Source organism: Canis lupus, chromosome 14, assembly GCF_048164855.1.
Source record: "Canis lupus baileyi chromosome 14, mCanLup2.hap1, whole genome shotgun sequence".
NCBI classification, from domain to species: domain Eukaryota; kingdom Metazoa; phylum Chordata; class Mammalia; order Carnivora; family Canidae; genus Canis; species Canis lupus.
Window position 1 is genome coordinate 36,614,109 of NC_132851.1, and position 21,130 is coordinate 36,635,238.

Genomic DNA, 21,130 nt, shown 5'->3' on the forward strand with positions numbered 1-21,130 from the left:
TATGGCGGTGGCGGGGGGGGGGGGGGGGGGGGGGCAAGCGGTCGGCTTCTGATCAGGGTCTCTCCCTTTGAGGCGGGGGTGCAGACAGAGGGAGCCTCACTGGGTCAGGCCTGGGATCATTGCTTACTCTGCCACCCAAGTGCTGGTGATGGGGACACGATCGCTCTGATTTTCAAGCTTCCTATCTATAAAACAAGGGTGGTTTTCCCAATCTCTCAGAGTTGTTGTGGGGCCCGTGTGACATGAGGCACATTTGACACCGGCAGAGGCCCGTCACAAGGTCGTTGTGTCAATAGGCGGTATGAGTTTGAGAGCCGGGACATTTCTTGGCTTGGTGGCTCAGGCTGTCATGACCAGGGTGCCCAGCCCACTTCTGGTGGGCAGGGGGCTCTCATAAGCTCCGTGCCAACCAGGGACTGGAAACCTGGTACCTGCCACCCTGCAGATCTCAGACTCTTTCCTTTGCGTCTTCTTAGAGCTCGAAAGCTGCCCACACACCCACCCTCTTAGCACCTGTGGAGCAGGGGTGTGGTGCAAGCACGGAGACCACGTCTCTCATCTCCTGCTGGATGGCCTGTCCTGGCCCAAGGAGCCAGAGGGCACTGGGGAGGACAGCAGCTCACCGCACCACAGAGACATGAACCTTTATTTCCCAGGTTCAGAGTCAAGAGGTGGGAGGGGTGGCCCCATGTGCCACTCTCCGCCCCCCAGGACAAATCCTACGGCAGAAAATCCCCTCCAGAATGTGAACTGGTGCAGCCACTCTGGAAAACTGTGTGGAGGTTCCTCAAAGAGTTAAAAATAGACCTGCCCTACGACCCAGCAATTGCACTGCTGGGGATTTACCCCAAAGATACAGATGCAGTGAAACGCCGGGACACCTGCACCCCGATATTTCTAGCAGCAATGTCCACAATAGCCACACTGTGGGAGGAGCCTCAGTGTCCATCGAAAGATGAATGGATAAAGAAGATGTGGTCTATGTATACAATGGAATATTACTCAGCCATTAGAAATGACAAATACCTGCCATTTGCTTCGATGTGGATGGAACTGGAGGATATGATGCTGAGTGAAGTAAGTCAATCGGAGAAGGACAAACATTATATGGTCTCATTCATTTGGGGAATATAAAAATTAGTGAAAGGGAATAAAGGGGAAAGGAGAAAAAATTAGTGGGAAATATCAGAAAGGGATACAGAATATGAAAGACTCCTAACTCTGGGAAATGAACTAGGGTGGTGGAAGGGGAGGTGGGCGGGGGTGGGGGTGACTGGGAGACGGGCACTGAGGGGGGCACTTGACGGGATGAGCACTGGGTGTTATTCTGTATGTTGGCAAAATGAACACTAATGAAAGAAGAAAGAAAAGAAAAGAAAGGAAAAGGAAAAGGAAAAGGAAAAGGAAAAGGAAAAGGAAAAGAAAAAGAAAAAAAAGAAAAAGAAAAAGAAAAAGAAAAAGAAAAAGAAAAAGAAAAAAGAAATCCCCTCCAAAAAGAAGGTGTCTCTCAAAGAAAGTGGCAGGCAGCTGAAGGTGAGGGGGAGCAAGAGCTGGGCATGTGGGAGTGTCCCCCCCCACCCCGAGCATAGCCCAGACGGCACCTGGGAGACGGGCACCTGGGAGGGGCTCAGTAGCCACCTGCTAGGAGGGGGTGAGGGCAGGAAGCACAGGGGATGAAGGGAAGAACCGAAGTCAGCCAGAGTGTGGACCTTGGACCTCAGGGAGCAGATCAGATGCAGAGATAGCAAATTTGGAGACAAAGTATATCCTCTTTAATTCACTGGTTTCCTCCATAAGATGTAGTAGAATGCCTATTTCAGGGGGTGATTATGGAGAAAAGTGACACAGAAAGTGACTGGACACAGCTCCTGACTCGCTGCAGGAAGCACCCACAAATACAGTTACTCTTCGGGGAAAGTCATGACAAGTAGCGCTCCAAACATTACTTTAAAACTAGGGTGTGTAAGGCAAGGAGAAGACTGGGGTGGAGGGGGCGAGCTGGGGAGAGGGTGACAGGGTCTCACGGAAGCGCAGGCACGGGCTCCAGAGCCGGACACAGGAAGGCCCAGCGAGCTGTGTGCAGCCGAGGCTCTGCACGTTCCATCCCTCGCAGACACAGACTCGGGGGTCTCCAGGTGCTGGCCGTGAGGACAGAGCACGAGGAGCAGCAGGGCACAGAGCTGGCCCCGCTGGCAGGGCCACCAGCCTCCAGTGACAGGACAGCAAGGGACCCGCTAAGTCCATGGGGTCATACCCAAGGAGGGGATGGAGAGTGGCCTGGGGCTTTGGCTTTGTATACGGGTTTTTTTTTTTTTTTTTTTTTATTACCTCTTTTCTTCAAAAACAATATAACTAGTTTTATATCTTTTACAATTTTTTTCTGTTTTTCTGTTCTTTATATATTTACATATTTGTATTTGGCAAAGGTGCCAAAGGGTCAGTGAGATGGCTCCTTGGGTCCCAAGCTGGGCCTCAGGCATAGCGGCCCCTGGCCATCACTGGGTGCCAGGGTCGGCTCCTCGCCCCCCGCCTGCCAGCCTCTCTAGCTTACCAAAGCCACCTGGTCAGCCCAGCAAGGCCGCCTTGTCAGCGGGCCACAGGCTAACACTCCCACCCGGGAGCAGATGTCTGGAGAAATCCACAGCCCCGTGCCGCTAAGTTACCTGGGGAACAGGCGGGGGGCGGGGGCAGGCTCAGCCTCCAGGGAGGCCACGCATGGCCAAGTGCGGACGGTTGGCTGGAACCAAGGTGTCTGGCAGGCGACTGCACCTGGTGACTTACGGCAGCCGATCCACACGAATCTCAGGTCAGAAACAAGACCACACGAGGCCTCCACGTGACACAGTTTGACGGAAGGACACCCTGGGAGGGTCCCCGGGAGGCAGCCCACCCTCAAGGCAAAGACAGCCTGGCCCTCTGGCCCCCAGATCCAGACTCCCAAATGGGCTGAACGCAGCAGGTGCCAGAAGGCAGGGGTCAGCTCCCAGGTGTGACGGGTCTGCAGGGGGTCCTGTGCCTTGTCCCCAAGTGCACAGCTGGCTCCTTTGTAACAAGCTAGGGGCAGGGGGCGGGTTCCCGGGCTGCCTCTTGCCTCTGCTCCCAGGACACCCGCACAGGCCCCCACCCGGCACACAGCGGGCTGTGCGTGGACGGTCAGTAACAGCCCTGGGTCCCCCTCCCCCATCAGACTGGGAGTGTCTCGAGGGCAGGGATGGAGCTGAACTTACACGCGGGTCCCCGGCACCTGGAGCGGTGCCTGCTACAGAGCGGACGGTCAGCAGCAGGAACCTACTGAACGAACAGGCAACCCAAGAACCCGCATTCTCTGTGCAACCTAGGGTAACAGAAACCCCTGAATGTGATGACCGCCCAGACCTGCGCAGGGTGGACACCGTGTCGTGCTCCCCAGGCATGAGGGCGAGATGCTCCCTGAGGCAGGGCGGCAGGTGTCCCCACACGGGTCTCATGTGCCCGCTGCTTCCTAGACCTGTTAGTCTCACGCGTGCGCAAGCTGCCTGCATGCCACGGCTCGGGGCCGGAGCACGCGGTGGGGCTCGGTTGATGAGGATTTGGAGGATGCGCAGTGAAAACCTCCACCACGTAATGGAGCCAACATGTAATCTGCATTCCCTGGCAGTCTGTGAAGGCACAAGGCCATCCTCGAGGCACCTGGGAAGCTACGGAAGGTGGCACCAGCCGAGGGAGGTAGAAGGGGGCACGGCTGCGGGACACCCAAATTAGCTCAGCCTCGTTAGTCACCACAACCGGTACCGGTGGAACGGACAGACAGTCGGGGAGCACGCGGGGCTCTACAACCTGGAGGCGCAGCCCCACACAGTTCACAGGACAGGTTCCAGACGGAGAGGAGAGGCCTCTGGGAAGCTGCAGCCCGACCATGCCAATGTGGGGTCCTGTCCCAGGCCCTGCCACAGCTCTGACCTGCCCCATCCTGCCTTGCCTTTGGATGCACCCCAGAATCTCAGCTTCCTCCTCTCCGTGACCAACGGGCACACAGCAACTCCAGGGGCCCCCCCACTGGCCCCTGAGATGCCAGGATGCAGGCATCTCTTCACGCCTTCACTGAGCACTTGGAGCCCTCGGCATCTCCAGCTCGTCCACCTGCCTGAGGACATCACTCCACGAGGAAGCAGCAGAGCCAGGACCAGGACGCTCAGCAGCTGGTGCCAGCAGCAGGCCTGTCCCCCAGGTGATGCCACCCCATCACACAGCCAACACAGACATGTTTGCGCTCTACCACAAAAATAGTAGCAACTTCAGAGAATCCTTGCAGACAGCACGACCCCACAACACAAAAAAGCTCACCGTGCAGGGTGGTGCGTGTGATTTACAGAGCGATGAACATCTCGGAACAGCAACCGAGCAAGTGCTAAGTTGCCTCAGGTCCACTTGATGAAATTGTAACAGCGCACGAGCATAAGATACGTTTGTAACATGGGGAGCACTGGTGTTTTGTCAGGCAAATAAAAAAGGGACACAAAAGTACAAATACGGTATGATCATCTCTATAAACAAAATTTAAATTTGAGGACTCCAAAAAGGCTTAGAAAGACACAAAAATCCAATGAAATAGAGGTTGTTTTGGGGGTGAGTAAAGGGCGATTTTTCTCAGTCCAACTTTTCTGATTTTTCCCTAGCTTTCCACAGCAAGAATAGAAAACTTTGATCACGTGATCTAGTGGAACGGCCACAATCCCAGTGTGGGGACACCTGGCCCTGACCCTGGACCAGGCACCACTTGGCTGGGCACTGCTGGACAAGACCCCTGACCCGGCCGAGCCGCAGCGTCCTCACCTGGAGAAGGGCACACTTGGTGTGCAAGGCTGTTGAAGTGACGCTGTGACATCCTCGCACCTCGCCCGCCATGTGACACACACGTGCAAAACGGTTAAATAATAGCTGTTATCTTGTTGAGTTGCCCACCCAAGCCCATTCTCGTTGGAGAAAGAAATCGGTCAGCCAGGGCCACGTGGGCCGATGTCCAGCAGCTCAAGAAGCACCTGTAAGTGCTCAGGTAGGTGAGGGCACAGCTTGGCAGCCTGCACAGTAAAACCTGAACGCCCTCAGGTCAGGGACCCCGTGAGAATAGTCAGGAGAGGCCAATCATGGCGGGGCACAGCCAACGCCACAGAGCCTGGGCCCTGGGTGGTGTGAGGGGCTGAGGCCCCGACATGTCGGACCCACAGCTCACATGACAGGAGGTGGGCACTGGCATGTCCTAAGGCCAAGGATGGGGCTCACAGGGGGCTGGGGAAGCAGGCAAAACTGCCCACCAGCTCTCATGGGCCACCACACGGGAATCGCGCTCACAGTACGGGAGGGAAAGTGACCTCAGAAATCCTTGTTCCCACAATGTCCATGTCGCCATCAACAGTCACATATTCCTTTGACCCAACGGCTCAAGAGTCTAACATTCATGTCTTTTGACTCAGTAACTACAAAACCAGAAAATTGGTCAGAAAATCAAACAAAAATCTGTTCATAAAGGTGTTCACTGGAAACAGCCAGATATGGTAGCAAGCAAATTATGACAATCTGACCGGGAAAACATTGTGCGTGGTTTCTGGGGGGTGTGGATCCTGCGAGCGCAGGACCTCAGCACGGCCGGACACCCTGGACACCACAGGTAGGGCGCCCAGCTGCCCTGCTGGGGGAGCTGCAGGGAAGCAGCTCCTGTCCTGCCAGCAAGGCTTCCGGGCACAAATGCCTCCCAGGCCCTAGGATTATTTTTTCAAAAGCATCTTCTCTGGGGTGGTACTGTTAACACCTGTTATCTACCAACATTCTGGTATGCACATGACGTGTGCAGGGCAGCAGACCCAAACGCTGCTAACAAGCAGAAGAGGAAAGAAGCCTGTAAGGACTCCAGTGTGGACTCAGGGACTCCTGCTGGGCTCTGGAAGGAGCCTGGACCCTCTAGGGCCCACCACAGGGTGTGGCTGCAGTGTGGCTGTTCGGGCCTCGGGGAAATTCTTTTGAGGGACAGGATACGTTAACACAAGTTTTATTTCATTTTGTTTCACAGGACGGGTCCCCTGGGGCCTGTTCCAGCCCTAGAGGCGGGAGGCTCTGGGTGTCTGACTTGCTCAGCTGCCCACATCTGGTGGAAGGAGCTGGCTGTGCCCAGGTAACCAAGAGATAGGACCCTCCAACCTAGAAAATGGTCTGGGGGCCAAGAGAAGCTACCACAGGTGCACACCCTGATTCTCTGTGGAAATGCGTCCCCCTCCTCCTCAGGCTGGATGCATGGAAGGAGCCACCTGATGTAACACGTGGTCCACTGGCTGCTGCCACACCGGCTGCTCACAGGCCTCCCCCAGCCTTCATCTGTGGGAGCAGGGGGTCCGGCAGAGGGGCAGGTCCCCCCGCAGTACAGGGGGCCTCACAGGCTGATGGTGAGCCAGGGAAAGCCAACGGGAAGGCCCCCTGCTCCTGGAACAACTCCCAGGTGTTTCTAGCATGTGAAAGGGGAGTTCACACTTTAATTAACTGGGCAAAAGACTGATACTAATTTACGATGATACCTGGGGTTATATATATATACACACACATATATCTCGCTGATTGCTAGCTTCTGACCTAGAATAGATAATGAAATCATTTCCAGAAAATAATAAAGCCTCCCACGTCAACAAAAACACATTCCGTTTGTTCCTCAACAAAATATGTCGGGCTGCTATCAGGAAGGCACAGCCCAGGATAGAAGCTGCTGGAAGCAAACACGCAGGTGCACTGCTTGAGGTGCTAAATCATGGTGAACGCTCATGGGTTGCAGACGAGTTACGGTGCTTACCAAAGACGCTCTCTTCCGTACCAACCCTGTGAAAAGCTGTCAAAGCTCATCCAGGGAGGAGTAAGAGCAAGAGGGTAGCATGTGAATCCCTTCCACCACTCAACCACACACAGACTGAAGACGCGCCCGCGTGGACAAGGCCAAGTGTCGCAGCAGCTGGGACTAGAGGGGTCTCGACACCCGTTGCCATGTGTGCGGATGCTGAGGGCGCTGACCCTTTCACAAGTGTGTGCTGCCGGGACACGCCTGGAGGGCCAAGCTCAGGCCCTGTGACTTCCATGGCTTGACCTGCCACGGCCAGCTGGCTGGCACGACCTCACCCGCGGGAAAAGATACCCGCGCAGAAACGCCGCGTGTTCACCCAGAGGTGCTGGGCGGTACTCACCCCACTGCAGAGGAGCCAGCTGCAGGTGCTCCAGGACGAGCTGGTTCAGGAGTCCTTCTACGCTCGCCTCGCCTCTGCGCTTCAGGGAGGGGTGAGTGCCAGTCAAGGAAAATGCAGCTCCTGCGGAGACCCAGGGACAGGAGGAAGAGTTCTGGAAGTTTCTACATAGTCCCGGACGGGAAACCTCCCACAGCAGATCTAGGTTTCCCTCCTCTCAAATGATGTCCAACCAACCACCAGGACATGATCTGAGTGTGGAAAACACGCACAGAAATAGATCAAGTGGCTCTCCTCCCTCAACCCAAATCAGGTAAATCAAGCAACTGTCGTACAAAGAAGGGAAAAGCATGGGGATAATTTTAATCCCACAGCTATTCTTGCGGGGTGGGTGGGGGGGATACAGGAAGTGGAAGGTTGTGTCTCCTTAATAAAGCCGGCGGACGGCTCATCGTTCAATGTAACCGAGTGCGTTTCTGGACGCGCGTCGGCTGCATGCTGGTTTCGTGTCTGTCGTGTTATACATCTTGATGTAATTACACATATTGTGACGAATGGGCTCATTTAGGCGAGTTCACAATGGAGGAAGTCACAGTCTCTCGGCACGTCTGAGCGGATAAGGAAATTAGGTTTAGAAATGCTGAAAACAGATGTGTCCTGGGCACTAATATTAAACAGTCAACGTGGCTCTCAGAAATAGATCTGCAAGCCTCTTTCCCTTTTCCTACGTCAACTAAAGCCACAGAATCTAAGTTGTAATCAAAAGGGAAGAATTTAGTCCCTGACATTCTTCCCTGATTAGGGAAATGAGGAGAAAACCCGCTTTTTTCTGCCTTCAGCAAGTTGATCGCATTCAACAAACACAGGCATGTCCGTCCCAGACGGGGATGGAGACTCGGGGAGGGCGCTGAAACCAGACGTGAGCCTGAACTTGAGAAGATGTAAGCTTCTCGACAGCGGGAACGGAGGGAGGACAGCTGCGGGGACGAGGCCCTGCAGGCAGAGGAGCCCAGGGCCGAGGCTGGGGGCGCGGGGGGCACCGCGGAGCGCCACACGGTCCTTGAGCATCCGGCGAACCAGAGAGCAGGGCTGGCTGCACAGCAACGGGCTCCCACCAGCGCAGTGGCCTGTCAGGGCCCCCGCCTCCCCGTCCTCTGACCAGCGCGGTGATGTGTCAGGGCCCCCACCTCCCATGTTCCGACAGCAGGGGCAGCTGTTTCCACTCACCAGAAGGGCAGACCGAGTCCACGGAGCAAGTGAACTGTGGTGCCCACACCCGACCGAAGGCCCCACTGGCCCTACCCCCTGAAAGGAGGCATCTTTCCTGCCAACCCCACAGATTCCCTGCCCACCAGGTGCGTCACCACAGCTCCGTATCCTTCCCCTCTGCAGGCCGCATGGAGGGGAGGGGCACCCACTTCTCGGCACAGGGGGTGGGGTGCGCAGGCCAGCAGCAGAGGGTCCTGCTGGTTTCCATCCCCCGATGGCAGCCGAGGCCCCGCAGGGGAACAGCAACGCTCAGCTCTGTCACCTTTGACAAGCCACGTCTGACACTCCTCATGAGGAACCTGCTCAGTAGGAACCCAGCATCGGGGATGTGCGGGACCTCAAGGGTGACCGTGTCAGGACTGGGGGCAGTTACTCCCTACAGGTACGTCACGGACGGGCCTGGGCGGGCACGCAGGCCTGGGGACCCCACACTCGGCACTCCCACCCCTGCGGCTGGGAGCCCAGGGGGCTGACACAGACAGCAAGGCTGACACGGGGCCTGGCCCGTGCCTCACATGGAGGCTAACTATGGCCGAGCCAAGCTCCAGGACGGGGGACCCTCTCTGCCCACAGCCTCCTGCCGCCTCCCCCCTCCAGCTTCCTCCTCCGAGCCTGCCTCAGGCTCTGGGCACCTGGCTCAGCACGGGGAGTGGCCCAAAGCCAACCGGGCCTGTTCCCCCTGCAATGGGGAGAGCTTGTCTCCGTTAAGGACCCTGAACTCCTAGAAGCTTGTTGTCCCCAGATCCGGGCATTTAGGTCCGCGTGGGGAATGTCTGTGACTGGCTCCAGGCTCCCCAGGAGGAAGAGGGGGTCAGCCTGCTGGTTGGACCGCCTGCTTGCACGCAGCCAAAGAGAACGGGCTTTTCAACTCCAGCGCCCAGGTAACATGACCTGTGCAGACCGCCACACTCCAATGTAAATGGCAGCCCACTCTCAATTCTCAGAAATTTAATTTCCTCAAGAGGAATTGCTTAGTATTAAGAATTTATTGGCTGGGAAAGTCTCCGTGTTTATGAACACGACACCGTACAGTGTTTAATTTCCATGGATAATGACTGAATGGTTTTTTCCTCCTTGCAATCCACAGATCTGAATATTCTAATTTTAACATATGACACGCTGTATTAAATTACTTCTTAAGGTAAGGAACGGGACAGGAAGACAATCTCACCAGGGGAAGGTGCAGAGCTTTCTTGGAGAAAGGGGAGCACTCTGCTGGGCTTTTGGGCCAAACATTCAGACCCCATCCTAACCCTATGGGTTTGCATGGGTGTGAGCGTGCACAGACCCTAATAGCCAAGCTCACTTTCTGGGGGAAGCCTGGCCTGAGCACCTGACATTATCTAAGCGACCCAAATCCCATCATACACTAAGTACTCTGCCAATTGTGCAGAGAAAGCAATGGAGGCACAGAGAGGTTAGGCCACTTGCTCAAGGCCACACAGCCACGATTAGTGCCCAGACAGTCTGACTCCAGAGTCTACGTTCTCACTCACCGCTAAAAGCCTCTAAGTTAGACAGCAGGCAACAACGTTAAGATCCAAAAGGTCAAGTTCTGTGTATGGGCCCGTACACGCACCAGTGGGAGTGGCGCACATGTATATAATCACAAATGCACATGTGGTGTCCCACTCCCCCCAGGACTCACCCCACAAAACCCTGGCTGGCTTTGGACCCTCTTGGCATTGCCAAAGGAACACCGAAAGAAATTACCCCTCAGGCCAGAGCTCTCACGGGGAGAAACCAGGCACCCAAAGGAAAGCTCTGCCAGCTTCTAAAAAAGCAACCGAGACAGTCCTAACATTCCAGCTGCCTCTCCCCAAAACAGAGCTGAAGGAGACAGTGCTGTCTCTCCCCGGATGCTTTCCCTGCGAGAATCCACGGGGCAGAGATCTGCAGGAAAGCAACACCAAGAGCGGACACACAGGAGACGTAGCACAGGTGAGGGTCTGGATCTGTCTGCATTGGGGTAACTGCGTGCCTCCTGGTGTTAGCTCACACCAGGCTGCCAGAAATCATGTCGCAACCCACGCACAGACACCCACGTTCTATTTAATTACTGGCAAACAGAACAGTGTGTTCCAAAAATGCTCCATTCCAGGACTTCCTAAAGGCTGCACAGGCCACATCTGCTCCAAAGTCACTCTCCCATTCATGCAACGGAGCTGTGAACCACTGTGGAAGCCCTCCTCCACTGCAGGCGCGCACCGCGGTGGGTGGGGGGGGGGCCTCCCTCCACTGTAATACGGGCTGTGGCACAGGCTCTCCACAAGCCCCGAGACCCAGGTATCCACCAGCAGGAGGGCTCTATGCTGGTGCCTCCTCCATACACCGAGTCATTACCAGCCCTCTGCTAGATGGCTGAGGACAAAGATAGGGTGGTGAGGCTCTGCAGACGTATCCACTCCACAGGCTCTGTAGAGTTGCGGAGAAATAGGCCCAGGTGTTGCCCTCAAAGAACCTGTGGTCCGGAGGAGTCGGTGACCTGCTCTCCCCGTCTGTGCTCCTCCAGCCCCATCGAGGTCCCTCTCCTATTGAACGTGGGAAGCCCACATTACCCATCCATGAGGACCACACACCTCTGATCTGTGTCCTCACCACCTCGTGCACACCTAGTGCCCTGTGGTGGGAGACAGGAGGCAGGACACCTCCACCACCCACGGGTTCCTAAGTGCCTTGACCCAGACCCCTCACAGAGAGATCCATGGGACATAATCACAAGGCTGCTCTCCCCTTCCCAGGCTCCATATTTCTTCTTCCCTCCTCTTCCACCTGCTGACTCCTACTTTTGGACCAAGTGCAAAGCCCCTAAGTGGAGTACCCCCCACATACACACACACTCACATGGTATCTCGACAAGGCTCTTCATGGCTATACTGCAAGGATTACAGCGATCAATGATCAATGCCTCAATATCTATCTTCCTGGCTGCATTATGAGTGTCTTTTTCATCTTTCCAGTGCCAGTGTCTTGCACGCTGCCTGGGCCTCAGTGATAACTTGATAAATGTTGAGTGAAAGCATGTGTGCACAGTTACATGACTTCACGCATGTGGAAATGGGTGGTTTTCATCGGAGACGGACTTCACTGGTACGGGCTGCCCACAACACTCACTACTAGAGCAAGGAAAGTAGGACCCTCCGATGGGATTGCGCTGGCATCACCACAGGGTGACTGGTGGAGCCCTCGGCACAGAGCCAGCCACACGTGTGAGGACAGAGAGCTCAGGAAGGTGGGCAATGTCCTTGCTGTGAGTGACAGATGGCCATGAGGCCTGGCCCATTACCCAGCAGCACAGGTACTGACACGGAGTATGGCTGGGTTTCTTGGCTAAAATGAGCCCACCTCCCTGCCCAGGAGGCTCAGGCTGGACGCAAACACACTCCCAGGCAACACTGGCCCAGTTCTGTGGACTCCTCTGTGGCCACCACTCAGCACTGCAAGCCTGACCACAGCCACCACAGGGCTGGTTTGATTCCATCGTCGTTACTCGACCAGCCGTAGTAGCACCGCCCACCAAGACACCCTCAGGGGCAAACACAAGGAGGCATCTTTTCCAGGGGTACTTAGAAATTTTAGGCAATGGCCTCTCACTTGGGGTGGGTCTCTAAAAGGGGAAGCCATCTATCAGTCCCATGCTGGGACTCCACTTTTCCAGTCCCTAAACCAACAAGATCCATGGTGGGGGCAGGGTAAGGGGTCATCTCCCTCCCAAGGGGAGTGACCCAGGAATGGGCCAATGTCAGCCCCCAATGAGAGCACAGACCATTGTGCAGGTTACTTGGTGATCATGAGGAGTGTGTCCTTCCTGGGAGCCATCACTCGCACTGAATCGGTCCCAAGCCCCCAGTCTGCCACCCACTCAGGTCAGCATCTCCCTGCTACCGTGGCCCCAGCGCCATCCATCTCACCCCCTGCAGAGTCTGATGAAGGATCAGAGCCCAGCTGGGCAGTGGAGAAAAGCAGTTACATTTCCCTTCTCTCTGTGGCTACCATGTGAAGAGCTACTTTCTCTTTCATAAGGAAGACATCAAGCCCTCCTCCTTAGCTCATGACCAGGTCCCTGCAAAGCACTCTGTGATTCACTATAATCAAAGAGATGGAGAGGAAGTGGGATTGCATGTGCAGTGCCAGCAAAAGGAGCCAGCTTTGCTTTTTTTTTTTTTTTTGGTTTGGGTTTCATCTAGAATCTAATGGGCCATGACTCACAGAAATTCACTCTCAGAGTGGTGACCAAGTCCCAATATAGGAAATGCTCCCAGAGGAATTCTAAGTCTCAGACTTAAAGACCTACAACCGAGTCCTGGAGAGGGGGACACAGAAGGGTATGAATGTCGGGGACACTCCTGTTGGGACGGGCTCTGTGGTGAGCACTTTACATGTTCCCTTCAACCAGCAGGAAGCTGCAGTTGGCACCATGCAGATGAGGAGCCAGAAGCTGGGAGGACAGTGCAGGGACTCCTCTGGAGCTCCTTCCAACTCCGGCATGCTAGTGCTTCCCCACGGCATGGCAGCTCCAGAAAGGAAAGATGATGTGCTCAAGAATATCGCTACCAGATTGGCAAAAGTCTGAAAGTTTGAAACCCCCTGATGGCAAAGCTATGGGAATAAAGGCATAAGATTCACACTCTGCTACTGGAGAAAGTTCGCTATGAATATGCAGTTTTCTAAGGCGTACAGTTTGGTGGAAAAAAAAAAAAAACAAGATGCAAAACAGCATATACTTTTGTGTAAAAACAAACAAAAGTCTATCTGTTCACTTAGTTTCAGAGAGAAATTCTGAAATATGTAGAAGGAATGAAGAAGAAAAATGGGCATTTGGGGAGGATGGGCAAGAGGGGAAAACTCGTTTTTTTAAATTTTGAACCATGTGCATATTTTACATATTTCAAATAAAAACTTTAGAAAAAAGTAAACAATACAGTTCTGCTGCTAACATTATGAAACCACGCTGGGAGCAGCTGTAGACCTGAAACGGTACGGGCGCACAGAGCTCCTAGGTTGAGGCTGATAAAAGTCAATGCGCCTCATCCCACTCAGAAGGCAGAGGAGCTCGACATGCAGGTGGCTGGTGGATTTGGGTTTAACATGCACATCTTCATGTTTTTTCTTTTCCTGATTCTCTCCAGGGGTGTAAAATTAAGACCTCAGAACATGGCATATTACTCCCTCTCACAAAACAAAAACAAAAACAAAAACAAACAAAAAAAACCCCACACCAGATATTTGAGGCAGATCGCACCACAGTGCTTGCAAAATAGAAATAGTGCCTAATGAAGGTGGCCAGGATGAGGAGCTTTGAAATGATTAGAGGAGCAAGTTAGTGTGTGAGTAATTACAAACTTGCCAAATGGCACTGGGGCTTTGGAAACCATTCCAAAAGCATATTTCTGTATTAATTTGCTTTCGGACGTGAGCCATAAAATTATACAGCTGAGCTAATAAAGCTAATTACCTGCATGCACACCCCTTCCCTTTCAGCCCCATAAGCCACCAAAAAACAGTCTGGTGTCTGAGCCGAAACACACAAATGCAAAGCCGGCTGACCAGTCGGTTAGGCAGCTGCCTTCATCTCTCGTTATTACAGGCAAGACTGCAACATCCCATAATGAAGGCGGAGGTGGCAGCGGCTACTATTTCTTAAATACACAGACCTTGGCATTTGGGGCAAGAGATTGATAAATGATAATGGAGGCTATAATCCCCATCATTGCTTCTATTAGAACATTTCCAAAGGGCTTCCCAGAGAGGCTCTTTAGTAAGTGTATAATATATATCTTTTCAATTTAATATTATGTTTAAATTAAGACTTTAGAACCTGATGGGTATAAGGTAGGGACCGTGATTTCTATTCAATTTTTTTTTTTTTTAACTTGGGCGCATGGTGAAAATAAGCAAGCTGACACATCCATGACCCTGAAGCCCATGTTCTGGACCAACTTTCTGACAGTTTGCTGTAAACGTATCAATTCTTCATAGGACACCTGGGCATGGACCCATGACCTCCACCTGACAGGCAAGGATTTTTCTGTGCACAGGGCCCGGGTCAAGCCACGGCCTCGAAGCTGCAGGTAGGTGGTGGTGGGGTCAGCCTGGCACCCAGCTTGGAGCTGCACCAGCCCCCTCCCTGCAGCCCCAGGGGGGGACCCGCTGGGCACCCAGCTTGGAGCTGCACCAGCCCCCTCCCTGCAGCCCCAGGGGGAGGACCTGCTGGGCACCCAGCTTGGAGCTGCACCAGCCCTCCCTGCAGTCCCAGGGGGGACCCGCTGGGCACCCAGCTTGGAGCTGCACCAGTCCCCTCCCTGCAGTCCAAGGGGGGACCTGCTGGGCACCCAGCTTGAAGCTGCACCAGTCCCCTCCCTGCAGGCCCAGGGGGGACCCGCTGGGCACCCAGCTTGGAGCTTCACCAGCCCCCCTCCCCCCCCCTGCAGCCCCATGGGAAAACCTGGTGGGAACTCTCCGTGGTGCTGAAAAAGCTCTCTCCCTTTACAACCCTTTCTAGTCACCAGAGACACAGCAATCGCATCTCCAAGCAGTCAGTAGGTCACTGTCCCGAGATTCTGCTCCTGTCCCTCATGAGGAGAGGGACGGTAACTCTGCAATAGGGCTGTGGAACTCCTATTGGTGTGCACTCAGGTTTTGCAGGTCTCCTGGTCCACAACACATGCAATGATGAACCCATGTGCCTAAACCAAAAGAGAATACAAGCTCCCAGCTCAGGTTAGCACAACTCTCATTCTACCTCTGGGGCCTCCCCTAGGCAGCATCTAACTCCCCAGAAAGGAATAACAAATTCTCTTTATGGGGCCTCCATGCTTGCCACTCCTACCTCAGAGACACAGCTGAGTTACCTGGAGTCACTCTCTTTCACTCACTCCTCCTACTGGTCACAAATCCTTGGAGGTGGTGAGCCATGAGGCCTGGGGTCCAAGACTGGCCCTTGCTCAGTGTGAACTTTTTCTGCTCTCCCCTCTCCAAAGCGGCAAGGACAAAGAGCAGCCATGCCTTCCCAACTATTTAGCTGAATTCAGTGCATTGTTTATGGGTGTTAGCCCCAGGAGAATAAGTGAAGTCCCTGGTCACAACCACTGTGCCTGGCTCAGGGCAGGTGCTGCTCTTTCCTGAGCATGTATTATGTGTTAGTTACCTACAGATCATCTCATAAGGACCCACAGCCCTTAAAACAATGTCAGGTCAATGAGACTTCTAAGCAGTGCACTTGGGAGTCGAAGAACCGAATGTGAACCTCACACTCCCCCTTCTTACCTGTGTGCCTGTGGAAAAGGGGTGCCCCCCCTTCCTGCTCCCCTGGCTGTGATGGCTGCACCTTGCACGTGTCTATCCTGCACTGGCCACAGGCATCTTTCCCTGTGTGCATCCCCAACCCAGTGTGTGATCTTGACTCATACCGAGTATCTGTGAACACCTACTATGTGTATTGTACTAGCTACTAGGGATGGAAGGCCAATAAAGAGGAGAGCCTTCCTACTTTTAAGGAGCCCCGTCTTTTATGCAAGAGCTATATATTATTCATCATTACTAATTAAACTTACTATTTGTGCACAGCCTTTTTATTTACAACATTCTCATGTACACTCAGTTAATATTCTATGCATCTTGGGAACCATGAATGTTTGCTTCCAAATCTTTGAAAAACAGCTAGGTGCATGGAAAAATGCAGAAAGCTAATAAAATACCCTCCTGCTCATCTTCCACTAGACCATCAGCAGTGAAATATTTGGTAACATATTGCAATTTGAAGACACGGAGCTGTTTGTGAGACCTTGTCTTTATTCACATGACTGAAGTTTACCACGAACTCGTCTTATATTTTAAGAAAAAGAAAACAATCGCTCAAACAACTCTTCCCTGGGCGAACCTGTAGCCCAGGGGGTAACCAGCCTCTCCTCTGAGCCCACAGGCCTGGGTTCCGTCAGCCTCACCGCTCACAGGAGAAAGCAGCACCATAATTTGAACCCTTGGTCATTATCCACAGCAACTGAGAGAGCTGGAAAGCTATCACACGAGAGCAGCAGACAGTGGCTTCTCGGCTGGCCGCTAGGTGAGTGTCCCCAAGGGGGCGGGGCTGCACCTCGGGAGTCCCCCCCAGGAAATGGGCTGTTTGCACGCCACGTACCAGATATGGAGGAAATACAGGTGCAGGGACTTAACCCAGCCCCACTTCAGCTCCAATAAATTAGCAGATTGTCATAAATAGAAATTATACTAATGGAAAGACTGCTTTAAGTGATTAATGAGCCTCTTTCCCGTGACTGTGTTTTCCGATCTGTGCCGTGAACTTTGAGAATGCTGATGTGGGCTGCTCTCATCTCGGGAGGGGTGCCTGCATCTCGGCTCAGCTCCCTGGGGTCAGAGACCCAACTGGACAGAAAATGCCACACAGCACAGTGAGCTGCCAAGGGACAGTCTGCAACAGCTCACCTCTGCACATCCTGTTGGGCTGAGGGAGGAGCAGGAGAAACGGGGAACATCCTGCGGGGGGAGGGGGCAGCCCCAACCAGCAGAGTGCCCGAGGAATGCTGCAACCTCATTCAGCTTTCTCTGGGAAATGGGGGTAACACAGAGGCCTTGGCAGAGACCAGATGCTCCTCTGCTGTCCCCAGCACAGAGCCACGTGCACCAACTCCTAAGCCAGACGGCTGGGTGCCAATCTCAGCTCTGCCACTCACTGGCTGGTGACCTGAGACAGGTCAGAGAATCTCACTGGGTCTCAGTTTCCTCATTTGCGGAATGTGCATAAAACTACTTCCTAGGGGTTTTTGTGAAAATTAAGTGAACCAATCCACATAAATCACTCAGAACAGTACCTGGCGCTTAGTAGTTGCTAGATGGGCGTTAGCGGTAATCTCCTGAATCTCTTATGTGGATATGCACACGCACAGTCATTGTCACATCAAAAGCACACAGGAGGTATACCCGCTGAACGCGTGCCCAAGCACACAGACTGCGCATATCCATTTGTGTGATGCTCATACGCACACCACGCCACATGCACACACCGCACAATCCCCCCACCCCCCACATCACACACACACCCCACAGTGCATACACACGCAGACACTACACACTCTCACGCACAGATCTGAAACAGTGCTTTGCATGCTAGGGAAGCCCTTCCCCCCTCTCAGGAGCCAAGCCTGCAATCTATGCTGGATGCCAAACCCTGATTCCTTTCAAAGTAGTTTTAAGATGTGCATGGCTACTATGGCTGGACCTGGGGGAGACAGCAACCAAATCTCTGTCCTTCTTACCTTACTCCCTCCGTGCACCACAGGCCAAAGAGCCAGGGCAACTGCACGGCATCGGTGGTCAGGTACCACACTTCTCTTTGGCTGGCAATGTTGCTCCACTGTGAGATGAAAGGCCTCCGAGCCAAGTGATTACCAACAGCTCTAGAAGCTAAACTCCCTAAAGGCAGACACAAAATGCAACTCTGCATTTCACTTAAGATGATCAAGAAATCAGCTGTACTGATGACAGGAGCTGTTTGTATTAAATTCATTTAAATTAAACCGTTTCTCCTAACATGACTACTAGAAAAACATAGTGTACTGTGTTTTAAAGGGATCTTGTTTTAAGAGTTTGTTTTTCCAGGGGACAGGAAGGCATGGCTCCATTAAGCAGCATCCCTGAGAATAAACCACAAGCCAGTTAGGAAGGATCAAGGGTGAGCTGAGGCAATCCACTACACACACACAGCTTAATCTCTGCCCCTGCTTTGAGAGAGAGGAGGGGTCGGCTGAAGGCACATTCTCCTCCCTGGGAAGAAAGCAATCTAGAAAACTGAGAAGCGAGGTATAGCAGTGTCCCGGGCCAGCTGTCCCAGTCAGGACAGACCAAACTGAGGACATTGTGCCTATAGTGTCGTAGGCTTGTGATTGTGAAACTCCAGCAAAAACCAGTGACAAATGTCATAGCCGTGGAGCTTCTTGGGTTCACAGAGGATGACTGGTGTTTGCAAGGCCAAACACAGACACCGCTCAGCAATACACAGCTTGCTCCCGGACGCATAGCCCTGCACTCAGAACAGCTACCCTGCTCCATGTCCTTCCACTGTCCAATCACTTGCATTTAAATGACCTCTGCATGCTGCAAAGATATTCCATCGCCCGCTCTGGGATGTCAGTCTGTAGGTATCTAAAACCCGGGCTGCAGTTGGGCTCCTGGAGCCTCTACCCGGCCCTCAAAGCAGCCAGATGGTTACAAATGGTCTCCAGGCAGAACAGAGGAGACACGTGCTTATCAGACCACCTGGCGGAGACGCTGCCCAGATGGTCTGGGTCGTTCGCCTTTATGGGGATCAGCTGAACTGTGCACCCAGCTCCTGCCATGAAACCTATACGGGGTTGGATTCTGATATGTCAGCAAGTATCTCACCAACCCCTGAAATGCTCTTTGGAGGGAGATTTGCAACAAAAACAATGAAAATGAGAACGTGAGATGACACTGAGCTTGTTCCACGCTTATCCTTCATCTGTTTCCACCACAGATCGTCTGTGCATGGCTGCCCTCTGGAAAAGGAGCCAGGCTTCCAATAAGACTAATCTTGTTCATTAAGGCTCCTTTCACATATTCACCAGAGCACTCAGCATAGGGCACGTAAGCTGTTAACGTTTCAGTCTGCTCCATCGAGGAGATGGAAGCTATGCATTCACCAAATGGCTTTAATACCTACACGCTGGAGATTCCATAGGGCACTGGTACCAGGAAAAGAACACGTTCTATCAGGGCAGGGTCCACACCTGATTTTGCTCACCTCGGAGGTCCCCGGTGCCTAGCACAAGCCCAGCACACAGGAGGTCATCCATAAGTAGCTGCGAAAGGAGTAGGACACAGCATGGCTTCAAGAACAGTGTAGCCTGGAAGTGGACAGTGAACTTGGGAAAGAAATGAGCTTTCCTGGAGTTGGTAAGGGCTGTAACAAACCAGGGCGAGGCATGGAGTGCTGCAGGAGTCCAAGGGAAGGGGCAGCTCCGGCCGGGCCAGAAGGGAGAGGCAGAGGTCAGCCACAGAACGGGCTCCTTGTGCGACAGGACGTGTGAGCTCAGCCATCAGGGACGAGGGAGACTTGATCAAACACTGGTGGGGTCTCCTCTCCTAAATGACAAATGGAAAGTGGAAGCAGACATGGTCCATCTCCAACCACCTCAGAACCAGCTACTTTGAGGGGTTCTTAGAACTACAATCCTGGACCGTTTGTGGCAGGTCCAATCGGAGGTGGAAGAGAAGACACGGGGGAGGCTGACCCACTGCCTCTGTGCGGGACGAGCCTCCCCTGAGGCCAGGTCACAGGGGCAGCACGGGTTCTCACAGCAGCAACGGGGGCTCACGTTACAGACACCTACTAGGGTCAGGAGCTAGGATTACACCTGGGCCGTGGGACTCACTCCAAGTAGTCAGTATGAAAAGAACACAAGTTTTAGGATCCTGGATGTTACCTCAGGTGAGTTATTTAACTTCCAAAATGTACGTAATTTTTCAAAACCAAGTGTATCTATTTAGCAAGTTTGGGATAAGAAAAACACGAATATTCTGGTTGATACCTGGCAGGTGATCAAAAGGGCAAAGAGGATTATTGGAACTAACCCTAGCAGCAAACTGGAACAGGTGTTCTCCCCTTGGCTGAACAGATGAGGACACGGGCCCCTCAGGCCACAGCCTCCCCACAGGGACGTTGGAAGCGGCAGAGAGCTGGGCCTTCTGACCCCAGGCTCAGGCCCCGCAGTGCAGCATCCTTGGTCCCGTCCTAAAGCCAAACATAGGCACTTCCTGGAGTACGTGTGGAAGGCTATTACCTGCTACCAACAAAGTCGGGTATATTAAGGTTTCCCAAGTTCAGCAAAGACCACCTGATCGCGGTAGCTGGCAGCTAGGAAGGTGGAAAGGACACTGCCAGGCAGTGGAAAGCAAGGGTGTGTTCATCCCAGCAGCATCAACGTCGGTCACATGTCACATGTGCCTGGCTCTCAGGCCATATGCCACCTGTGCAGGTGACTCTCCCAACCCTAGAAACTGCACAGTTGTTACACATGAGCTGGTTCCTCACGACAAAGAGGGAAAGTCCCTATAAATACAACCAGGCTCAAGCTGCCATGAAGGAAGAGGTAATATAGAAGAGCTTCATACAGATTTTTGAGTATGGCGGGGAGGGAAGGAAGGAGGGAGGCCCAACTACCAGCACAGCCCAAGAGGCCCCTCGATCCGGCCACCTCTCCGGTCTGCATGCTAGGTCCCCAGTCACAGGGGTCTATGCAGGTCTCTGCTGCGTTCAGGCTCTGGAATGTGCCAGCAGGAAGGCTCCTGCCTCAGCCCTCCCAGGCTGCACTTCAGGTGCCCACCTCTGTGTCTGCTCCTCCCCCCAGACTGCAGGCATCTCCAGGGCCCAGCACGAGCACAACAGAATGGCCAGCTCGTTAACCAGGCAAACAGTGGGGCTGGAGGTCCTGGCATCTCCTGACTGCTTATCTGGCCCCTGCAGACACGATGTGGACAGGGGTGCTTGTGTCTATTGCAAGACCCACAATTTCCACCAAAACACGTCTGTCCAGCCTTACTTGCCACATATGGACCATTTTTACTACTGTAGATGAGTGTCAAATTAGGCTCAAATTTCTGTATAAAGTCTAAATATTGAGAAAATATTACCA

General features: G+C 53.4%; 1 protein-coding gene across 1 annotated transcript in view; it reads right to left on the minus strand.

Moving 5' to 3' along the window:
- The window catches only part of TRAPPC9 (trafficking protein particle complex subunit 9), a 544,505-nt gene that overhangs the window by 100,483 nt on the left and 422,892 nt on the right, over positions 1–21,130 (minus strand). The window contains exon 21 of the mRNA XM_072774632.1: positions 7,197–7,287. Coding sequence (XP_072630733.1) covers positions 7,197–7,287 — 91 coding nt within the window. The remainder of the gene's footprint in view (positions 1–7,196; positions 7,288–21,130) is intronic.